The 24,203-nt window shown below is 42.8% G+C and overlaps 1 protein-coding gene across 1 annotated transcript in view; it reads left to right on the top strand.

Moving 5' to 3' along the window:
• Positions 1–24,203, top strand: part of LOC131060257 (fe-S cluster assembly factor HCF101, chloroplastic) — a 329,698-nt gene that overhangs the window by 224,481 nt on the left and 81,014 nt on the right. Inside the window, exon 14 of the mRNA XM_057993432.2 lies at positions 5,112–5,234. Coding sequence (XP_057849415.1) covers positions 5,112–5,234 — 123 coding nt within the window. The remainder of the gene's footprint in view (positions 1–5,111; positions 5,235–24,203) is intronic.

Raw genomic sequence — 24,203 nt, forward strand, 5'->3', positions numbered from 1 at the left:
TCAAACTTGGTTTACCAAGGGGCTAAGTTCGGTGTTTTATAAGGGTTTGCATGTGCTGATTTTTGGTACTTCAACAACATCCCATTCAATGTGGCAGATTGTCTTTATTGGCTGAATTTGGTTACTGCAATGACAGTTGTAGGTAAAGGGTACAAGGCCCCTTCTCGCAAGGATTTGGGTGGGAGGTTAGTAAATAGTCCACTTGATTTCATTTTTAATTGTTTTTCTTGTTTATTAAATCAAAATTGTGTACTAAGACCTAATTTCACTTTGTTCTTGTAGGTTGCTCACAAATGTAGTTGATAGGGCAAAAGAAGTGGTGGAGGACCAAAGAAAAGAATGGAGAAAATATGGCTGCACCATTCTTTACGATGGGTGGACAGATGGAAAAAACCGCGCCATTATTAATTTTTTGGTTGCTTACAAGGACAATGTGGTGTTCTTGAAATCGATTGATGCCTCCAATAAGGTGAAAAATGCAGAAACATTGGCTGGAATGTTGGAGCACATTGTCATGGAGGAGGGAGTAGAGAATGTGGTGCAAATAATCACAGATGATGCAGCAGCATATGTGGCAGCAGGTAGAGTCCTCCAAGATAGGCACCCCACTCTTTTTGGACACCTTGTGCAGCACATGTCCTTGACCTTCTTTTGGAGGACATAGGAAAACTTGATTGGGTGACTCCAGTTGTGGTAGATGCAAGGAGGATAACAAAATATATTTGCAATCACCCTTGGGTTCTACATTTGATGAGAGAGCACTCTCAAAGGAGAGATTTGGTGAGTTCCGGTGTCACAAGGTTTGCAACGATTTTTTTGATGTTGCAAAGCATTCTTGGTGCATTGACTTCTTTGAAACAAATGTTTGTGAGTCAAGCATGTCCAGACTCACCTTATTCGAAGAAGCCTGAAGGAGAAGGTGTCACATGCATAGTCTTCGACAACCATTTTGCACAAAAGGCTGCAAAGATTGTGAAGGTAACTTCAAAACTTGAATTTTTAATTATTCTTGACTCAAGTCTCTCATTATTAATTTGTAACTTCATTAATTAATCTTTTTGTAATTTGTATTTTTCAATTGTAGGTGTCTGAGCCCTTGGTTAGAGTTTTGCGCTTGGTAGATGGGGATCAAACTCCAATGGGGTATATTTATGAGGCCATGGATAGGGCCAAGGAATCTATAAAAAATTACTATAAGGGGGATAGACTCAAATTTGATCCCATTTGGGAAATAATTGATAAGAGGTGGAACGATCAGCTCCACCAACCCATTTATGCAGCAGGGTACTTCTTCAACCCCCGTTTTAAGTTCAGGGATTCTTACTCAGATCGTAATGGAGAGGTCATGGAGGGCCTCACTACATGCATTCAGAGGATGATACCTGAGGTTGAGGAGAGAGACCTTGTTGTGGCCGAAGCAAGGGGTAAGCTATTCTCTTCAGATCTGGCAAGGAGAGGAAGAACCACTCAAACCCCAAACATAACATTTGCCATTTGGATTTTGGGGTCTAAAGTAATTGATAAATTGATAAAATATGTTTTCGCTTTTCTCTTTGCTTTCTAACTTGTCAATATTTTATTTTGTAGATGCTTGGTGGCAAAGTTGGGGTGGAAAAACCCCAAATCTCAAAAAATTTGCCCTCAGAATCTTCTGTCAGCCTTGTAGTTCATCCAATTGGCCATCCACATGAAGAAGAGGAGCAAGTTAGCTCAAAAACGACTCAATGACCTTGTCTTTGTGCAATATAATCGTCGGTTGCGCATAAGGAAGGTAGAGGAAGCAGCAACTGGTCCAATTGATTTGGATGATATAGATCCTTATAGTGATTGGACATCATTTGAGCAGGCTCCATTGTTTACAGAGGATGACGTCAATGGTTTGGAGAGGCAGGCTATGGAGGAGGGGGGTGGATTTGGTTTCACACTGGATGACATTGAGGAGGATGAGGAGTCATTGCCAGTGCCAGGAGAAGCTAGAGGCAAAGCTACATCCATGATGGAGGACGAGCCACAACCTGAGTCAGACATACCGAGCGAGGAGGCACAGTCACACCCAGTGCAGACTTCTAGGACTAGACCCTCTAGTTCTACCTCTCCCTTAGTTATTACTAGAGCTGGGAAGAGGAAGATGTAATTGTAATGATGTATTTACTTTTAGTTTTACAAAAAACTATTTACTATTTTGTTTCCAGCCATCAACATTCTTCATGAGGATTCAATTTTGTACCCACTTTGCGTTTAAATATATCTAGACTTAGCTTGTTTATTTTGTGTTCTCATTTATTGACTCATTGGATGCATCTTCTCATTGAATTTTGCAAAAAAAAATGCATTTCTAATTAAATTTAAGCAATATTTTAAGTTCCCGAGTTTTTTGCTGACTACTGGCCGACGTTTTTTTTCAAGCCTTGGCGAGTTTTTGGTTTTGGCAAGTAGTTCAACTATTGTTTGAACAACTCAACACATTCATATCATTAATATATTAACCTATCTAACTAACTATAATAAACCTATTTATTTTATGCATAATTATTATATGCATCTTATGATGCAATATTCCTAACAGTTACAAATCTCATGGTAAGACAGACGTAGTCTTTTCCAAGTGATAATATTGTGGCAGGTGATGCATTATATCATGTGTTGATTCACATGTGGTAGTATTATAATAGCTACCACAAGTCATTTGAAGAATTCACAACTGCATATAGAAGATAGTGTTTGCTGAAAGCATGGACAATGATGCACGAGCACTTGTAGCCCAATCTGAGAGTAGGATAATGTTCTAGAAGATGGCACAAGCTAACGTAAGCAATCAGAAGTGATGTTATGATTTTTTGAGCTGCCCAAGTGAGGAGTTGATAGTGGTGGCTATACTGGAAACATGATTGTGTATGGATATAACTATTGATCCATAGTGTGTGACAGCAGCAAAGTGTACAAAGTGATTATCCACGTGGAGTCATCATACTCGATATGTGCAGTATGCTAACTTTATGTCATGGTCAGATTATAGTTCTATGTTTCTTAGTATTGCACATGTAGATTGGACAGTGATGGTTGGTATTATCATGAGAATGTCGATATGTATCAATTTGTGTAGTGCACCAAAGTTGGAAGGTTGGATAGACAGTACAAACTACAAAGCATTGGATTAAATGTTGTTTGATGTGAAACATTAGAGTGATTGCAGAAGAAAGTATCTTATAGTTTGAGACTCTATAAAAGACCTTGTTGTATTGAATCTTTGTTGATTCTGAATAATACAATTGTGAATGTCTTTTGGTGGTGGGTTTTTTCCTGCAAGGGTTTCACACTTAAATCATTGTGTATTGTATAATCTTATGCATGCATATTGTTCCATTTACATCTGAATATGTTAGATAAGTTTTGCAAGTATTGTTGACTATTATCAGAATATATAATCTAAGTTTTCTTCATCCCAGTCTATCCGTTGTCTACAATAGGGATGCAAATCCTTGACAGTTAACTCCACATTTTATGCACGATATCCCAGGTTTCTTGATCTTCTCTCTTTTCACTGTATAACTTAAATGTTTTGGGGGTCATTTTTAGTTCAGAAGCATCTTCATCCCCATCCTCTAATGTGCTTCTTCATTGCATATATTTATTTTTGCTCCATATTCAACATTATATTATAAATTTGTAAGTATCCTAGTAATCAGATATTTGAACAATTCTTAGGTTCTCTTTTAGATTATTCCAAAGTTGATTATTTAATGTTGTCGCTTAATTCTTATACAGTTACTTTTTCCAGTGACTGGATTAGATTCAGAATTATCCTGTTATCATCTTTAATTGATTCGCCTTTTGTCTTTATTAGAACATGCTAATTCATTGTTGATACTGTGATATGTTGTCAATATGAGTGTATGACACCTTTTAAATTCCTTATTGATTCTGCTTTGGTTTCTCAGTGTCATTTCATTTGCATATACCAATTTTGATACCATATACTTGTAGAAATGCAGAAATGCAAGTTTATGCTGTTTCTGCACAACTTTGGAAGATCTAATGTCTTCAGATTTTGGATTCCTAAGCTTTGTTGCACCCAAGCATGAACATTCGTCACTAATGCTGCATACTTTTCAAATCCTTCAGTCTGTTTTAGTATTCACAATGTTTACTTTTAAGTTTTAAGCCAATTCAAGTGGCATGAAAACTGTTCCACAGCATTAGCTTTTTTAAGGATCCAGAAAATAGCATGCTTTATTCCTGCTAAACATTTTAGAATTTCAATGCTTAGTTTGTTAACTGGACTGACAGTGACAGCCAGAAATATCTAATGACAATTTCCAAAATAAGTGATCAAAAGTGATCAATCTGCATGGTTTTTTATTGTTTCGCAAAATAACAGTTTTAATTACTAGCTTGAACATCCCAAACTAGCATAATTTAGTCAACATCCCAAACTAGTATAATATAGTCAAAGATGTGACACGAATTGCTTACCCATGATAAGATCAAAGGCATCTAGTCTATTGATTTTCTCTCTAATAAAAATATTGGAATGACTCATGTAACTTGAGGGAACAAACAAACAGACAAATCATATTAATGTGCGTGGGTGGACAAATGTGGTTGATGAGGGAAAACTCCTACAGGTAAAAGCCCTAAAACTAAAACATGCCCTTTGAGACACCAAACTTCAATATATTTAGGAGATCTTGATTCTTTTAAGGCAGTCATAGCTGAACATTTTTTGCCTGTATTTGAGGGTCTTGGGAAGGATGTTGATTCTTTGTAAATGGATCTAAGAGTGGAGATGGCTACTCTGCTTGAATTTGTGGGGATATTGTCTCTCAAATATGGCAGCTATTTTTCCTTCTGGTTTATCTAATTGGGCTTTAAAAGGGTTCCAACTAAATGACTAAAGTCTACAGGTTGCATCTGCATAAAATATGAAAGTATTCTGTACTAAACCTGAAATAAACAAGTCTAGTTTATTGTGCAGGTCCTCGGATAAATTTTCATGTGATGAAGTTGATTATCATACAGAATCATAAATTCTTTGATTGAAAATGGAAAGTAATTTTTGGTTTTTAATTTTGAAAACATGCTTAAGCTCTTTCCTCACATTTTTGAAACAGGATGAGTGGACTGGTGAACAAAAACTACAATATACTGATGTACCCGAGGACATAGAACCAGAGAGCATCAGGCCTATGGGAAACTATGCTGTGTCTATAACTTGGCCAGATGGTTTTAGTCAGGTAATTGCTTTCTTAATTTTAACTTATTTTTGTCAATGAGATGGCAGAATACTTCGAAAACAACTAGTGTGAAAACTAATTAGTGAGCATCTTAATCTATTCAAAACTGAACTAGATATGCCATTGTTTTACTGCCTGCTATTGGTTGCCCTCCTATTGCTGCTTACATAAATAGATAGTGTGCATCTAAATATTAAATGATTATGCTTCCTGCTTTATTCTTAGGGCTTTCCTTCTTATCATGTCGATTGGATAGAAATCCAAACTCTTAACAAAATAGTTTGTAAGAAATATTTTAAACACCTTTTTTGGGACTATTGTTCTTAGACATATTTACCACCTAACAATATAGTGCTTATTTACAATCCTCTCTGACAAGTGTCACGAAATTTTATTTGCTTAATCTAATTTTTAAGTAAAGATACTTTGATTTAAAATTTGTAAAAAAATATATAAATATATATAAAGCCCCTACAGAAACAACCTCCATTCACCATTGTTTGTCTGTACTGTTTCAGTCATTCTGAATGTTGTTTGTCATTTTGCACCCCAGTTTGTCTGAAAACATCTTAAATGCTGTAAAATCTAGTAATTGATGTCAAATTCTAGGGTACAAAATGAAAGTGAGAAAAAATTAGAAGAAATTGGTGAATTTTTGAGACCCAAAAATCAAAGTTGTCGCTTGTATGCACAAAGTGCTGGAAAAATGTCAATGTTCCTTGTGACTGTTTTTTAAAGTTTGTCTAAATTCGAAAAAAAATTATGGAGGTAATGGGCTTTTCGAGCTGAATGTATTGGTGCAATTCAATTTTGAAGAATATGACCAATATTCAAGACTCGAGTACAAATTACTCCACTAGTGCACCAAATAGAGGAAAAAGTAAAAATAACAGAAAAGAGAACAAGGAGTTTTGGCATGAAAGCATGCCTTTTGTGCACTTTCACTTTAGTACAAAATGATATTGGTGTGTGCTAAGCACAGCAATGTCACTTAAGACTGGATACCAAACAAAAAGAAAAGAAAGCATACCAAAGTGGTCCAGTACTTACCAGCACTTTGGCAAAAGCATACCAAAGTGCCAAGTCATGCACTCATGCATTTTGTCCCTTATAAACAAATTAAAATAGAGATATTATGTGCCATTAGGATAGGCTGACATGCTGAAAGAAAGAAGAGGGTTTAAAAAATTCTTTTTCTCATCCATTTCTTTTTACACCAAGCATTGAATCCATCAAACTCTTTGAAAAAAAAATCATCAGTCACTGTCTGGCAAAGGAAAAAATCAACTTGCACATGTCAAGGATCAAATTTCTGGCAGATTCAAACAAGTGGGATGCATGTAGTGATGTGCATACCATTGGAAATGTACAAGGGACCTCTTTGAGTGATTTATGACCTCTCCAAGCATATCATTCATCAGATTTATCATCATCCACCTCTCACAGTGCCAAGTGGGTTCCCCCTTTCCTGGTTTCTTTCTGTTTTTGGGATTTTTAAAACACCTAGCTTGTGATAAAAGAGAGGGTTTGCTCAGTTTGTTTCTTGGAAATTTAGGGTAGGTGTTGAAGTATAAATGTATGATAAAATGGTCTCCCCTAAGGCTACCAAAAGGAATTATTGATATCAATGGGTCCCACCTCCCATTTACCTCCAAAATGACCTAGTAAACTTTAGGGAAACAGAGATAGGTCATGCCAACTTACAAAGAAATGATGTTATAAGAACCCAAAAAGACAACATTTCAGCTTTAAAAGATTGTTCATCTGTCATATTGCAAGCCATTACATTCCCCAGCTCCCTTCAATTAACTGAGAGAGTTATCATAGCTGTTAAATTCTATAATTGTGACATTAGACAAGAAGCTAGATTATACCCAAAGTCTCTAAACAACTTATTGGGAATTTGTTCTCCTAAGGTCATTTTCAAAGTTAACATGGCAAATTGTCAAGGCCAATGGAACTCTAATGAAGAAACCTGCTTAAAACAAATTTCAAACCATTGGTTAATAGATAAAAAGGGGATTTCCAAGTTAATGCAGAAACTCATCAGGTTGGATGGATTCCATAATTTCCTAGGGTACACACTCATACTGTTAACTGGATGATGAGTAGGTCAAAAGCATGGACCTTTCACCCTTGGATGTTTTATATGATGAACAAGGTCAGTTCTGTCATTTGCAAGATTGACTGGGATTTTTGTATCAGCAAGAGTGTTCATCAATAGTTGTGCATGGTTACAAAAATCTATGAATTTGACATAATGTCTTACTTGGTCTATAGTTTGGCACGTATCAAAGAATTCACAAGTTTACAAAATGTAGAAAAATGTGGGTTGTCAATTGGAGGTTCATTTTTAGATTTTGTGCTGCTTCCACCTCATGAAAAGAAGATCAGTACAGCTGTATTAGCATAGAACTCTACTCAAGTCAAATTTGCTAGTGGAGAATCATACCATAGACACTATACCAAATTGTATGGTACTTATGGGAAGGCAGCAGTACATCTTGTATGCGATGTTGTCTTAGAGCATCAAGATTGGGAATCAGCTATAGAAAGATACCAAAGATCTATTGTGTTATCGGGAAAAAGTGTATAGTTTAGTAATGTTAATTATTGATAGTTAGTTAGCCGACGGGTAGGTAGTTGGAGTCGCGACGGTTGTGTCGCACCCCTTCGGCTGTCATATATTGTACCACCTCCGGGTGTTGGAGGACATGTAATATTGACGACAGATTATAATATGAACATCCTTTGACATTAATGGCAAGCTTATTCTGGTACTTCTCCTGTATTTGCATTGTGCATTACTGTTCAGTTTCTGTATTCTTCCTGTTTACCCAGTGAGGTAAACATTTGGCGCCGTTGCCGACACGAATTCGGGAACAGGAGACACGGATGGCGCACAAACACAATGGGCCTACCCGTTGGTGAGGTGAACCCGGAGGTTGACGATGCCCAAACGGAACTCTACGTAGGAGAAGACACCGCGACGAGAGAATTTTCAATTCTACTCCAAGTAGCCATTCAGACCTACGTGCGACGAGAGGCGGCGCAGGCGGAAATCCCACTAAGTGCCATGTGGACAGCGTTGGAAGTGAGTACGGAGGTAAATCGGTTGATGAACCATCTCCCTCGATTGCTAGCACAAGCATCGTTGGCACAACAAGCTCGCGTGGAGGAAATTTCCCGGGAGGAGCGACGCCAAGAAATTTTGCAACAGTACGAGGAACGGGAAGCAGAACGAGATGGCGCCAGGTCAGGGGCATTTGAACCGTGAGCCATACGGGACGGAATAAAGAACACTTATTGTAATAATTATGTCATATTGTTGGCATAAACTTGTCTTCCACATTATGAATGAATAGAAGTGTTCTACTTTTTATGTCATTAAGTATATAGAAAGCGGTTTGGGAATTAATGCCCAATACACTGAATAAAGACAAAAATAAGCAACAATATATAGATGAACGTGCAGTAGCCCAACGTGCCTTGATCCTTGAACAGCAAGCGGAAAGGCGACAGAGGTATAAGCGAAGAGAGGAGGAACGCTCCGAAGGGGACGGTGAGGCCAGCGGCCACCCACGGAGTCGGGAGGAGTTACTTGCGGAAACCCGCCGTAGGATAGAGTGTACCAAAACTCAGTTGAGGGATTTGAGGGACTTGCCACACACACCAGAGGCTAGGAAAACTCCAAGGAGTGGGGAGGAGGCAGAAGAGGGAGAAGACACCGGGGCTGCCAGGAGTGTCGGAGGGACATCGGGGCACGGCGGTCAAGCACCCCTTATAGGATCTGACCCATCCGGAGTAGGACAACAGCCACCAGTAGTAAAAAGGCAAGGTATGGCACAAAAACAAAAACTTCCAAAGTTCCATGGGGATGGGAAAGAAGACCCTGTCCGCCACTGTCGCACTTGTGAAACAATTTGGGGAGCGAATGGTGTTACCGATGAGGACGAGTGGGTAACACAGTTTCCCGCAACCCTGAGGGGCGTAGCCATAGACTGGTTTTCGGATACGGATAAGGCTAAAATTAGCACATGGGCAGACTTGAAGAAGGAATTTCAAGCAGAGTTTCATCTCCTAAGAGACGATAATGAGATCGTAGCCGAAATCTACGGCACGAAACAGAGAAAGGACAAGACTGTTCGAACCTACAGCCGGCGGCTCAAAGAGCTGCTAGGAAAGATGGAGAACCAGCCGGCAGACGGACTGAAAAAACGGTGGTTCGTGGAAGGTCTAAAGAAATCCCTTAGACGAAAAATGAAGATAGTACCTCCTTCTTCATATTCCGACACCTATAACAGGGCAATGGATTTAGAAAGTGAACAGAAGACGTCCAAGAAGAAGAAAAATAAATCCTCGTCGGAGGATGATTCCTCTTCTGACAAAAGTGATAGCAGTGATGACGACTCTAATCGGAAGGTACGGGCTCTCCAGAAAGATATGGAGCGAATGATGAGAGAGATAAAGGCAACCAAAGGAAGCACAAGCAAGGGCGACGAAGGGGAGTTATGGTGCACGGACTACCGTACCGACGGACACACCAAGGGGTCTTGTCCGAAAAAAGCATTTTGTGATATTTGCCAGATTGCCGGACACCTTACCAAGGAGTGTCCGTACAATATGAGGACCCGTAACCAACAGGTTCTCTTTACAGAACCATCTGCGTCAGCCGGCACGTCCCAGCCTGCGAGCAACAACGCCTCGTCTGGCGGCTATCGAAACAACAGGCGAGGAAGAGGTAATAATAACAATACGAATAATAGAAGCCGAATCCAATACGACGCTAAAGGGCGGCCGATGATACAATGCCGAGCTTGCAATCACTGGGGGCATTTCGCCAGAGACTGTACAGTGGAGGAAGCACCACAAAAACTTTGCAAGTGGTGCGGTCCGGGGGACCATGATGATGGCAATTGTCCCAAATCTGGCGTGAACCTGTTGAATGTGGAAACGGAAGATGCACTCGCCATAACAAGGTCCAAGACGAAAGCAGCCACTTATCTAGATCCCCGCACGGAAAAACGAAAGGCACTGGAGGCACGAGCGGAATTGGAGAAGGAGATGTCAACGAGCAAGGATGCACAGGGGCTTGCGGGTACTTCTCGCTCTAAAGGAGAAACAAACATTATAAACCAACTGTTACAGGTCGAAATACCCGTCAAAATGAAGGACCTCCTGGAAAGTATGCCGCACTTGCGAGCGACATTGTTGCAATCCGCAATAATAACCCCAGTAGGCCAACCAATACATGGCAAGGACAACCTTGGCGAGACAGCGGCAGACCCATTAACCCTGACGATCAATAATGGTAGACACCCAGCAGTGGTGGAAATGGGTATATTGGGCACCGTCCTGACCGACACAATTGTCGACGGCGGGTCGGGAGTAAATGTCTTGCCAGAGGAAACATGGAAAAAATTGGGTAAACCTACTCTCTGGCCGTCCACCTTTAATTTATTGGGAGCAGACCAACACGGCATCAAGCCGCTTGGCACACTCATGGCGCAACCAGTGACGATCGGAACACAGCCGTTCGTCTTGAATTTTGTGGTCATCCCATTGAAGAAGAAGGGGTATGATGCCATCCTCGGCAGAGGCTGGTTGGTGGCGGCCAAAGCAAACCACAATTGGAAGAAGAACACCTTGTCCATGGAAAAGGCTGGCAGAAGGTATACCATTGACCTCAAAACTCAACTGGTCAGTGAAGAGTTGGGGTCAGAGTCAGAGTCCGACGGAGACAACGATACCGACGAAGGAAAAGATGGCAGGGAACCAGATGATGAAGGCATCTTAGGAATTCAAGCTTGTTCTGAGGATGAGACGGATTCTTTGAGAGGGCTCTTCCATTGGCAAATGGAAGACTATGAATTATTGTACGGGTGCAATATGTTGGGGATTGAAGGACCTGACATGAACGAGTTTCCGCCAAAATACGGACAATACAAGGAAGGGGATGCCCCTATGGATGATGCACCAGCGCACCAGTTTGACAAAAGTAAGCCCATAAGGTACCAGGAATCCGCACTTCAAGTTACAAACCTTGGAGAAACTTCAGAACAGAAAAATATTCTGGTCGGCGACGACTGGAATCCGGTCTTAAAGACGGCGGCGTTCAAAATCTTCACAGAATACAAAGATGTGTTCGCTTGGACGTATAAGGACCTCAAGGGGGTACCACAAGAACTTTGTGTACATCGGATCCCTCTGGTTCCCGGAGCCATGCCCGTACGGAAGAGGCCATACAGGATGAACAAAAATTATGCGGCCAGGGTAAATAACGAAATTGACCGCATGCTTGAAGCAGGGATTATCTTCAAGGTCCAGACGAGTGAATGGGTATCACCCATTGTGATATCCTTGAAAAAGGAGGCCGATCAGATAAGAATTTGTGTAGACTTCAGGTGTTTGAATGCTGTCACAATTAAAGATCCATTTCCCATACCATTCACAGACACCATCCTCGAGGAAGTCGCGGGTCACGAAATTTATTCATTTATGGATGGATTCTCCGGATATAATCAAATTTCCATTGCAGAGGAGGACAAATTGAAGACCACCTTTATCGTAGAAGATGGCGTCTATGCATACAACCGGATGCCATTCGGGTTGTGCAACGCGCCAGCTACCTTTCAACGGATAATCCTCCATATCTTCGATAAAATGTCTGTGGGAAACTTCAAAGCATTCTTGGATGATTGGTCCATTTATAGCATGGAGGAGGCACATCTGGCCGCACTTGGCGAATGCATGGAGAGATGCCGACGAGCCCGCCTCGCCCTAAATCCCAAGAAATGCAGATTCATGGTGCCTCAGGGCAAGTTACTAGGGCACATCGTCTGCAAGGCTGGACTGAAGACGGACCCTGACAAAATACGGGTCATTGTGGAGATGGAGGCGCCCGACGATGTCACTGGCGTCAAGTCATTTCTTGGACACATCGGGTATTATAGGCGGTTTATTAAGAACTTTGCCCAAGTATCATACCCACTTGATAGGCTAACACGAAGGGGGGAGCCGTACGTCTGGGGGACGGCCCAAGAAGAGGCTTTTCAAGAGTTAAAGTCACGGTTGGTGGGTGCGCCAATCTTGACATACCCGGACTGGGACAAGGAGTTCCATGTACATGTCGACACATCCAACTTCGCCATAGGGGCCACCCTGGCACAGGTCGGCAGCCACGGGCTGGACCACCCAGTATATTTTGCAAGTCGACTCTTGTCAAACGCGGAGAGGAACTACAGCACGACGGAGAGAGAAGCCCTCGGCATGGTATACTCCGTCCAAAAATTCCGACATTACCTATTGGCGACACCATTCACATTTTATGTGGATCACCAGGCGTTGATGTATTTGGTGAACAAGCCAATCATCCAGGGGCGGATTAGTCGATGGCTGTTGCTATTACAAGAATTTACGTTCAACATCATTGTCAGACCTGGCAGGAGCCATGTCATAGCCGACCAGCTATCACGGATCAAGTCTGGAGAACCGGCAGAAGGGGTTAGCGAGGATTTTCCGGACGCCCATCTTTTCCGCATTGCCATCCTTCCTCATTGGTACACGAGTGTGGGTGAATACCTGTCAACGTCAAAATTTCCTAAGGAAATGTCAGTAGGCGAAAGACGGAAACTTGTATTAAGAAGCCGAACATTTCAACTTATAAATGGCCTTCTCTACAAAATGGGACTTGACCAGATCCTACGACGATGTGTCTTGGAAGAGGAAATCCCAGGAGTATTGAGAGAAGCCCATGAAGGGGCCGCTGGAGGACACATGGGACCCGATACGACAGCAAGGAAGGTCCTACTCGCTGGCTTGTGGTGGCCGACACTGCATAATGACGCCAGAGAATGGGTGACAAGTTGTGATACATGTCAGCGTGCTGGGCGACCGTTAAAGAGAGATTTCATGCCACTTAACCCGTCGCATGCTCAAGAGTTGTTCGAAAGATGGGGGTTAGACTTCGTTGGTCCATTGAAACCGAGTCGCGCCCGACGATGTAGATACATTGTCGTGGCGACAGAATATTTGACCAAATGGGTCGAAGCGAGGGCTTTGGCAGACAACTCCGCCGTCAGTACGGCGAAATTCATTTATGAACAGATTATCACCCGGTACGGAATACCTATTCAACTGACAAGTGATAGAGGGGGGCACTTTGTAAATCATATTGTTCGACTACTGACAACCGAGTTCAAAATTTTTCATTCTCTATCAAGTCCGTACTATCCCAGGGCAAACGGTCAGGCTGAGGCAACCAACAAAATCATCGTGTCGATAATTTATAAGTCCTGTGGGGTGGAAAAAGAAGACTGGGAAGAGCGTCTGCCTTCGGTACTTTGGGCGTACTGCACAACTTACAAAGTAACCACCGGGCAGACACCTTTCCAATTGATGTACGGCCAGGAGGCTGTGGTACCGGTGGAATTCATGGTGCCAAGTCTTAGAATCGCTATTGACAACAAGCTAGGCGACATGGAAAGCCTTCGAGAGAGACTATACGCCTTAAATAAGTTGGATGAAAGACAGACGATGGCACAATGGGTGACAGACGTGGCCCAGCAACGCAGGAAATACTGGCATGACCAACACATTCGGCGGGCGAGGTTCACGCCGGGCCAATTAGTCCTAAAGTATAACGGACGGAACGAGATTAAACCCGGCAAGTTCAGAGTGAAGTGGCTAGGTCCTTACAGGATCCGAGAGGTCGCAGCGAATGGATCCGTCAAGCTCTCGACCCTCGACGGACAGGAAATTCCAGAGGGCGTCAACGGGTCAAAACTGAAAGTGTATCACCAGAGGCTGGAGGCACGCAGGAGCAGCCCGCCAGGAGGGCGCGCAGTCGCAGTCAGATAATGAAAAAAAATTAGAAAATTCAAAAAATATATATATATATATGAAAATTTGAAAAAAATATATAAAAGAAAAATTGAAAAAAAATTGAAAAAAAAAAAAAAAAAAAAAAAAAGAAAAACAAAAACAAAGGAAAAAAAAGACCACCGTACGGTGGCCACGTAGTGGATACCACCGTGCGGTGGAACCCATCGTGCGGTGGAAGCCACCGTGCGGTGGAAGCCACGTGAACATAAAGCCGCCTACCGAAGGGAAAGCCGCACATGCCGAAGGAAACAAAACGCACCGAAGGAAAAAACACGCACGCAGCCAAGGGAAAAAGAACCCCGCACCACCATGCCACCACGCGGTAAGGGAACCACCGAAGAAAAAGAAGCAGCCGAAGGGAAGAAAGAGGGAAGCCACCGTGCGGTGGAAACCGAAGGCCGTGGAAGATAAAGGCGTGGGAAACGAAAAGATTTTCTACAACACCACACGCTAAGGAAGCCGCACGAAGGAAACAAATGATGGAAATGGAATAGAGCCTGACTTTTATCGAAGGCCAGGTTTAACTGAAGCAAACCAAACTCTTGCTCGCTGCCATGCTTCTACCAAGTTGATGACAGAACAAACTGCTTTGAGCTACCGTGCGGTGTTCAAATCTAGGCGGACAAGAAGTTACCATGCGGTGTAGTGCGGGAGGTGGACAAGAGGATTTTTTTTGTTCAGCTTTTTTACTAGCCAGAGGTAGTTGGGGATTCCGCCGTACGGCCTATCTGCGAGGAGGTAGTTAGGTGCTTTCCGTCCGACAAGGGAAAATCAAGAAGTGGTCAATGGAGTCTGCGGGAAAAAGAAATTGGAAAAAACAATTGCAGGATAGTAGCCATAGGAAGCCGGATGCCCGTATTCTTCCTTCAGGTGTTCGAATAGCAGGTGGCACAATGGAAGCCACGCAGAAGAAAAAGACACCACAGCAGCCCACTGCACGAGGGAAGAACACCTCCACTTCACAGAATATCACCTTTGAGGGATTGAATGGGGTGGAATGTCGGAAATGGTGGCAAGACACGCCGGATGATAATTTGGTGAAGACAAGTCTTCGCAAAGCAGGGGTAGAATGGGCTATTCGGATGCCTGTGTTTGCCATTCGCGAGTACGTGGGAGCATTGCGATATATGGTTGATACCTTTGATAGCCACTCACGGACGAGCACATTTGAGTATCTTGGGAAGGATATCACCATATCCTTCAAACCTGCAGATTTCATGAGAGTATTTGGCATCCCAGGCATACATGGCAAGAAAGTGGACTTGAAGGCGAAGAAGATGACACGAGAGGAAAAGCAACATTGGATTACGCGAGTGTCCCGAGACTTGACCCCAGCAGAGTTGGCGAGCATCGTAGACGCCACGAAGGGTCGTGGGATGCGTAGGTCCTTTGTCGCAGAGGGTCATTGGCGATGCATTATGGACTTCATCAAAAGCAGGTTGACAGGGTCGGGTAGGGCATCAGACATCGCTCTACCACAGATCGTATTGATGAACGGGTTGATGAACGGAGTCGTGTATGATTGGGCTACCTTGTTATCAGAGCGGATGTGTGCATTCTTGATGATGGAGCAGCGCACGTTTTACATGCCCCACTATGCCATTGGACTGTTCTTGGAGGCTACGCGGGAAGCAGTGCCAGAGGCTGAGTTGGAGGTACGGCCACAGGGACCCTTGGCGGAGGGTGCGCCTCCTATCATGCATTGGCGACACCTCGATATTGGACACTCTTCCGCGAAGCGGAAACGGGTATTAGAGACCACCGCAGCAGAACCGGATAGTGGGCGAGAAACTTCTAGCAGTGCAGAGGATTCCGAGGATTCGGAGGATGAGGATGACAGTAGCAGTCGGGCCACAGACGAGGGGAGGATGGAGCCCGCCGGAGAGCGAGTGTTGTTTGCACCACCCACACTCCCACTTGGCACACTTGTGGGGTCGTCGGCGGGCAATACTTCGATTCCGGCATTTGGATAGAGCCGCCCGCCCGTTACACTCGGGCCCATGCAGCCGGCGGCATCACCTTCAGCCATACCACCGCAGCCAACTTGTGCACCAGCCGCAGGACCGACTCCCGCAGAGGCATGTACTGACAGCACGGCAGAGTTGTGTGGTCCACCGCAGGGAGGCGTGGCAGAGGAGATGGTTGAGACGGAGCCTCAGGTGCGACTGGACGTCGTGGGATCCGACGCAGTGGTAACGGTTGCTGCCTCCTTGTTGGAGGAGCCCATTGCAGGACATGTTTCCGAAGGGGAGAGAGGGTCGGAGGTGTTGAGTGCAGCTCCATCGGTGGCGGCTATGGGGAGTTGGCTGACCCGGAGATTCCAGATGACAGTGATGCCACCCGTAGGAGCAGCTGTACTCTCACCTCGGCGAGAGCAAACCACTGAGGTGGTGGATCTGGAGGATTCCTCGGCGGAGACGCAGGCACCAGCAGAGGGACAGGTCCCTGGAGAGGGTGTTCCTACCGGCCCAGAGCAGGCGACTGCTACACTTGAGGGGGCGGGGGAGACACCATTGTGCCAGCAGGATGCAGCAGGTGTGGTTGAGGAGACTTTTGAGTTACCACGTGGGCTTCTTGTACCTACATCGGGCTGGATGGGGAGGATATTGAGGTTTACTTGGCAGATATGGTGACAAGGGGTCGGCGAGTGGTGGCCGCGGCTCAGACACGAGCTTTGCAGCAGGTTGTGGAGGAATTAGAGCAGGTCCTCCAGTTTATGCGAGACGGCTGTCCCGTAGCTTTCACTTCATGTTTTGAGGCACAAGGGTGGCCAGTTACCCAGACGGATGCGATGTTGGAGGCTTGGCGTGTGCCTTAGCCCGTCGTGGAGAGTAGGGTGACGACTCTCGTCCGGGAGATTGAGCAGGTTTACAGGGAGGCCTACTATGCCTTACGCCAGACACAACATGAGTCTGCGGTTCGCGAGGCTGCTCGAGTTGAGTTAGAGCAGGACATGGCCAGACAACAAGCCTCGTGGGCAGCCGAGAGATCAGAGTTGGTAGCACAGCTTGAGACAGCCCGCGCAGAGAAGGTTGCGGTGGCCACCCGTCTTTCGGAGGAGCAGAGTGCGCGGAGTCTCGTCCAGCAGGAGTTAGATGTTTCTCAGGCTCAGTTGGTTCGCATAACAGAGTCCGCCGATACCAAGGAGAAGGAGCTACTGGAGGCTGCGCTTATGGTGAAGACGGCCTTAGAGAAGGTGTTGGTGGCAGAGCGGGATGTGGCAGCATGCACCCAGCAGGTCTATGAGCTCCGCGCCCGCCTGGCGGCCCAGACACCCGCATCTCACCCTTCGACTTCAGGGACGCTTCCTCAGCCCCCTCCTTGACTTTATCTTGGTTGTATATCTATATTACATTGTCTCCATTTTGTTGTTAGTCGTTGGAGACGACTTCTTTTTTTGGGGGGGATGATGTTATCGGGAAAAAGTGTATAGTTTAGTAATGTTAATTATTGATAGTTAGTTAGCCGACGGGTAGGTAGTTGGAGTCGCGACGGTTGTGTCGCACCCCTTCGGCTGTCATATATTGTACCACCTCCGGGTGTTGGAGGACATGTAATATTGACGACAGATTATAATATGAACATCCTTTGACATTAATGGCAAGCTTATTCTGGTACTTCTCCTGTATTTGCATTGTGCATTACTGTTCAGTTTCTGTATTCTTCCTGTTTACCCAGTGAGGTAAACATATTGTAGAAAATGAAAATTGCCCAGAGTGGTATTGTGTTACATTTCCTAATGAATAATACTATTTGATTTCAGTAAGTACTCTTTGGACAGATGCTTCATCTCCACTCTGTTGTGAGTTTTGCACACATACCCCTACTTCAGGGGACCCTTGTTCTTGCGTGTGGTCTACTTGAGAATGAGAGAGGGCCCTAAGGGAAATATGAACCTTTCATAATGCCGAGCAAAGACCGAAGAAAAGTCTCCCCCCTACAGCCACCAAAATGATGTCAAAAGGAACGAGCTCGGGCTTCAAAGCAAAACAAAAAATGAAAAGTTTGGGCATTTGCCTTAAAATGCAAACATTGTCTTGCTATCAGGATTTCAAAAGCCAATGAAATGCTGAGCAAAAGGCCAAGGTCTAGTTGCGCCCTAGTTTTGCCATCAAAAACCCCTTGAAAATGCCCTTCAAATCACTAAGGAAAGCCCAAAATCTTCTTGAAATGGCCAAAGTCGAGGGTTTTGGGCGTTTTTTTTCTTCGCCATTCACCGACATAAATCTCCTTTCAGAAGCCAACAAAATGCCGAGCAAAACGCCTCCAAACATTGAAGAAAGCACGATGAAACCTTAAGTTTGATCCTTCAAATGTTTTTAGATTCCTTCAAATCGCCAAAGAATCCCCTAGAGAATATTGAGCCATGGCAAAGGCGAGAAAATTCTAAAGTTTGGGCTATTGTGCTTCGAATTTTATTTAAATTTGAAATCGCACATTTTTGCCTTAAAGCGTGAATTCTCATAAGAAGGGCAAACAAGCAAAGTTCGGCATTTTTTGTTCGTTTTGCAAGATCTTAAAAAATCCCACATTTCCTTCCCATAGGCCGAGTTTAGCAAAAAGGAGATGTTTAAAATAAAATCGCACATTTCCATTTAAAGGCCGAGTTTGGCTGATCAAAAGGGAAGCTTTTTTAAACAAAGTCTCACGTCTCGGCCTAAAAGGCCGAGTTTCACCCCCTTCAAGTTAAGTCGGCCAAAGGGATGTTAAAAATAAGCTAGAAGGGGGGGGGGCATTTTAAAAAACAAGTTCACATTTGCAACTAAAAGGCCGAGTTTTACCTTCTCATTGAATCAGCAAAGTAAAAAGAGAAAAGCGGGGATTCAAATTAATTTAAGAAGTGATTTTTTTTTAGTTTTCCCCTCTTATTCATCCAAATGAAGCCTGACGTTGCCTTGAAAAAATATAATATTTGTTTAAATTGTTTATATTTTTCGAGGAGATTGATTCAAGTTGAAATCTATTGTTTGCAGATCGATGTTGTTGGGAAGAGCTAAAGTGGCAACCTAAAGCGCAAATTGAAGATAGGATCGTGATCGAGCTGTGTGATGAAGATGATGCCGCACAAAGACTACCATAGGGTGTTGTCAATGAAGAACATGTTGCAGGGTAGAGACAACCACAACGCGAAAGACCAAGGAGATGATATTTCAAGTCTTTGGAGAGCAGTGGTATAAACAGAATGCTAGAAATATATGCACACTCAGAAACCACTCAAATTGCACAACAGAGAATATCAAAAAATCAGTTTGCTTGTAAAACTGAATTGTTTTAATGTAAATACTAGTGTATTTAAAGCAAAAGGGACACACGCCAGTTCTGCTTCAGCTGCTTGATTGACCAAATTGATGTCAAATAGTGGTCAGTAGCTGAGGAGGTGGTTGGGAGGACAACTGAAAGTTACTAGGCATGGTTTAAAGCTGCCAAGCTTCTAGAGGACTGATCATATCCATTGGATGCAATCAATCCTGGCCCTTGATTTGAAATTGTAAACTCTATAAAAGGCAATGCCTCTCTCTTTGTAAAGGGTTAGATTTTAGTATGGAGAATTTGTTAGATTATTTTTAGACAGTTAGAAAATTTAGATTTTAGATAGTTAGATTTTAGCAGTTACCAGATTAGGAATAGAATAGATTTGCTGTAAGAAATTGTTGTAATAATAGTTGAAATCAATATATGAACATTGAAGTATGGTGTTTGTGTCTTTCTTTTCTTCTGTTTGCATGGTTTCCCTTCAGCTAGTTAAGTAGAGTTTAGTGATTTGAATGGTGAAATGTGGGGGGTATTTGATGTATTTCCGGTTCATACCATTGGGGACCTGCTGATTGTAGGTCATCGTGTATGGTTAGTCTGAACCCAAAACTGTAATTAGTTCAATTGCAGGTATTCGTCTTAGGCTGGGACAGAATTGGGTGCCTAAATGAGTATCTCCAGTCTAAATACCCTTCATCCCATTGGAGCTTGCACTGTTCTTGTTGAGTTGTGAGGGTGTCTCTGGCGAAACAAGAATTGGTTTATGGAAATCTGTCTACCCACTACATTAACTATTATCATCATTGTCCTTAGGATCCCTAAACCCTTCCCTTTTTCTTTTATTCCCTAGCTTGAGAATTGCAGCATCGTTAGATGCAGGCCAACTTGTTGTGAATGTAAGCCCCCTTGTGTCTACCAGCAAAACACATCAACGGTTGAGTTATCCCACAGTCAAGACCTGACATTTGGAACCTTGATGTTGTCCCCTTTTATCATCTAAAACAGCATTAGGGATTTCCTTATTCAAGAGAGGAGAGGATACTCAACATTATATTTTGTGTTAACCGAAAGGAGTTGGTAATCCGACTTTAACCACGTCAACAAAATTGGCACTAGAAGGAGGGCCCTATTAGGACCTTGCAGCAAGTTGAGTCTATTGTGCCCTTTTAATGTTATATTTGGGATATGCTAGATCCCCGCTAGCCTAAAAAAACCAAAAAATCGGAAAACCAAAAAATTACAACAAAAAAAAGTGAAAAAATCTGGAAAATACCAAAAAATTTCTGAGTCAAAATGTGTGAGCAGCCACTTCATGTAGACTATCCTCAGACTGATGTATCTCATTTTTATGAGAGATTGAGTGCACAATTGTATCCTAGGAGATTATCCGAGTTTGCATCCCTAGGGCCTTGCAGGATTCATGGCACAATGGAGCATGAAGAGCTGAATTGCTTGACTTTTCAGAGTCAAGCTAGTATTGCAGGGGAAGATAATTTCTTGGGATATCCCCAGACCAAAATTGTTTGTTCAACTAGAAAATTCCAGTCCTCCATCCAGCATTGAGGAGTTTATTAGACTTAAGGATCTGATTGAGAACCAGTTTGGTCTCAATGAGGAGATTTTCTTGGAGAAAGTGTTGTCACCTTGGTGTTGTAGAATTCATCTCACCCCTCATTCAGAATTCAACTACTCATTATGTTTGGAGGCAGTCAATCAAGTCAAATCCCAGTACGGATTGTTGGAATTGTTCAACGAATGCATTACACATAAAGTGTGGAGTGCATACCTCGTTGTTGATGAGTACCAAAGAAAGCAAGATCCATGCAGCACCACACTTTCCGATGATGAGAAAGAGGAGTTACTAGTTGTTGGCTCAAATGAACCCAGCAATCAAACTATGGCAACGGATGGTTGTGCTGTCCCTACACCTGAGAAAGAAGGTGCTGAGGATGAAGATCAAGAGAGCCACATAGATCAGCCAGAGGCCAAGGAATAGTTTGTGGGGGCCCCACAAGTGGAGGATACCTTACAGGAACCAGTTGAAGGTGTTTTGGATGATCAAGCAATTGAAGAGTCCCTGCTATTTGAGGACATGCTAACAAAATTGCATAAGGCTGCATGGTTTATGCAACTTGAAGATGCACTGATGAACGCGCTCCCTCTCTTTTTTGAGTTTGAGTTCCAAACTGATTTTCAGCCTATGCATCTCGCTGAAGAATTTGATGCTTATCTGCACACTCCGAATGCAAACGGGATGTTGCACCATTAGTTGCGACCTCCTAATGCTGTTGAAGACCTCCCACTGCTCGATGCGCCTCATGACTCAGAAACACACTAGGTTGTTTCTTTCGTTTCTGCTGTTAATTTCGAGGATTTTTCAGTTTGAGTTCGAATATCTTGGGAAAGCAATTTGTAAATGGATTAACCATGGATCTAATGAATCTCCCCAATTGTTAATACTGCTCGATGTCATGGTTACACCCGAGAGTGGCCAACTAAAAATTTTCTTTTCAGAATATAAAGACAAATCAGCTAAACTTAGGACTATCCCCACTGCCCTGTTACTGCTACACGTGTTAAGAAATCATCCCAGGTCGCGGACGCATGCATATAGTCCACATTTTGTACAGTCAGTCTCTCCTTGTATATAGTTAGTTTAGGTTTTTATTTTTTGTTTTAGAGTAGTTTGATTTCTATTCTTAGCTTAGATTTCCCGTTTTTTGCTTTAGATTAGTTTACTTTGTTGCTTTAGTGTAGGTTTCCTTTCGGAAGGGGCTGTCATTTTTTTGTAGGGGTATGTTTGCTTTGCATATTTTTGGTGCATAAAGTCAAGATGTTTTCCGGCTCATTTCTTGTATGCCAACTTTGGTAGAGCACCTAATTGATGCTTGCCTCTGTAGTTAGTTCATTTGGCCAAAGCTTAGTCATTTTAAAAATCTAGTTGCTTATTGCGTCTTGTCACCAACATTGCAATCACTCCACATTTAACTCTTAATGTTTCTTAGGTCTATTGTTTTGTCAAATGGAAGTCATTGCAAGTGAAATTTTTTGAAGCTTTGCTCTAGCGACCACTGTAATGCTCAATCCCACATAGGCTTCATTGCTTACCAACCAAAGTGAAAAAAATGTAAACAAAAGAAAAAATCAAAAGAAAAGAAATTGAAAAGCAAAAAAATATCAAGAAATGCTTGGCTTTGGGAGTGCAGACACCTCTACCAATATTCAAAAAGAAAATTCACCAGAAATCGAACAATCTATGTGGGCTTACAGACAATAACCTCGCTGGGGCTATAGATGCTCGTTGGTAGCGAGGCAATATCCAGGTTGCTTTTGGACTTAGAGTCACCCATGTAGCTTGCCTTGACTAAACAATGATATTTCAACTTTCTTCAAGCTTGAATGAACTTCACTGCACACATTTGATTCTCAAAATCGGTGACTTGATTCAGTTTGCGACCTCATTTTTACTTTGAATGTCTTTTGTCATTTAGGTTGGTTTGTGGGTTATAAACCAGAGATTTTGGGTTCAATCCGGATTGTCATCCTTGAAATCTTCAAGAACATTTCCCAACCGATTCACCATTTGTTGTGCGTTTTGCGCACACACCCCTGCTTCAGGGGACCCCCGTTCTTGTGTGTGGTCTACCCGAGAATGAGAGAGGTCCCTAAGGGAAATCTGAACCTTTCATAATGCTAAGCAAAGACCGAACCAAAGTCTCCCCCCGACAACCACCAAATTGATGTCAAAAGGAATGAACTCGGGCTTCAAAGCAAAACGAAAAATGAAAAGTTTGGGAATTTTCTTTAAAATAGAAACATTGTCTTGCTATCGGGCTTTCAAAAGCCAATGAAATGCCAAGAAAAAGGTCGAGGTCTAGTTGCGCCCTAGTTTTGCCATCAAAAACCCCTCAAAAATGCCCTCCAAATCACTGAGGAAAGCTTGAAATCTTCTCAAAATGGCCAGAGTTGAGGGTTTTGGGTGTTTTTTTTTTCTTCCCCATTCGCCGACAGTAATCTCCTTTCAGAAGCCAACGAAATGCCGAGCAAAATGCCTCGAAACGTCAAAGAAAGCACGATGAAACCCTAAGTTCGATCCTTCAAATGTTTTCAAATGCCTCCAAATCACCAAGTAATCCCCTAGAGAATATCGAGCCATGGCAAAGGCCAGAAAATTATAAAGTTCGGGCTATTGTAGTTCGAATTTTATTTTAATTTGAAATCGCACATTTTTGCCTTAAAGCCCTAATTATCATAAGAAGGGCAAACAAGAAAAGTTCGGCATTTTTTGTTTGTTTTGCAAGAAATTAAAAAATTGCACATTTCCTTCCCATAGGCCAAGTTTATCAAAAAGGAGACATTTAAAATAAAATCACACATTTCCATTTAAAAGGTCGAGTTTGGCCAATCAAAAGGGGAGCTTTTTTTAATAAAGTCTCACATTTCGGCCTAAAAGGTCGAGTTTTGCCCCCCTTCGAGTTAAGTCGGTCCAAGGGATGTTAAAAATAAGCTAGAAGGAGGGGGGGTATTAAAAGAAAGGTTCGCATTTGCACCTAAAAGGTCGAGTTTTACCCTTTCATTGAATCGGCCAAGTACAAAGAGAAAAGAGGGGATTCAAATTAATTTAAGAAGTGAATATTTTTTTATTTTCCCCTCTTATTCGTCGAGACGAAGTTTAACATTGCCTTGAAAAAATTTAATATTTGTTAAAATCATTTATATTTTTTGAGGAGATTGATTCAAGTTGAAATCGATTGTTTGCAGATCGACGTTGTTTGGAAGAGCTAAGGTGGCAACTTGAAGCGCAAATTGAAGATAGGATTGCGATCGAGTCGG

This window comes from Cryptomeria japonica, chromosome 1 (genome assembly GCF_030272615.1).
Source record: "Cryptomeria japonica chromosome 1, Sugi_1.0, whole genome shotgun sequence".
NCBI classification, from domain to species: Eukaryota; Viridiplantae; Streptophyta; class Pinopsida; order Cupressales; family Cupressaceae; genus Cryptomeria; species Cryptomeria japonica.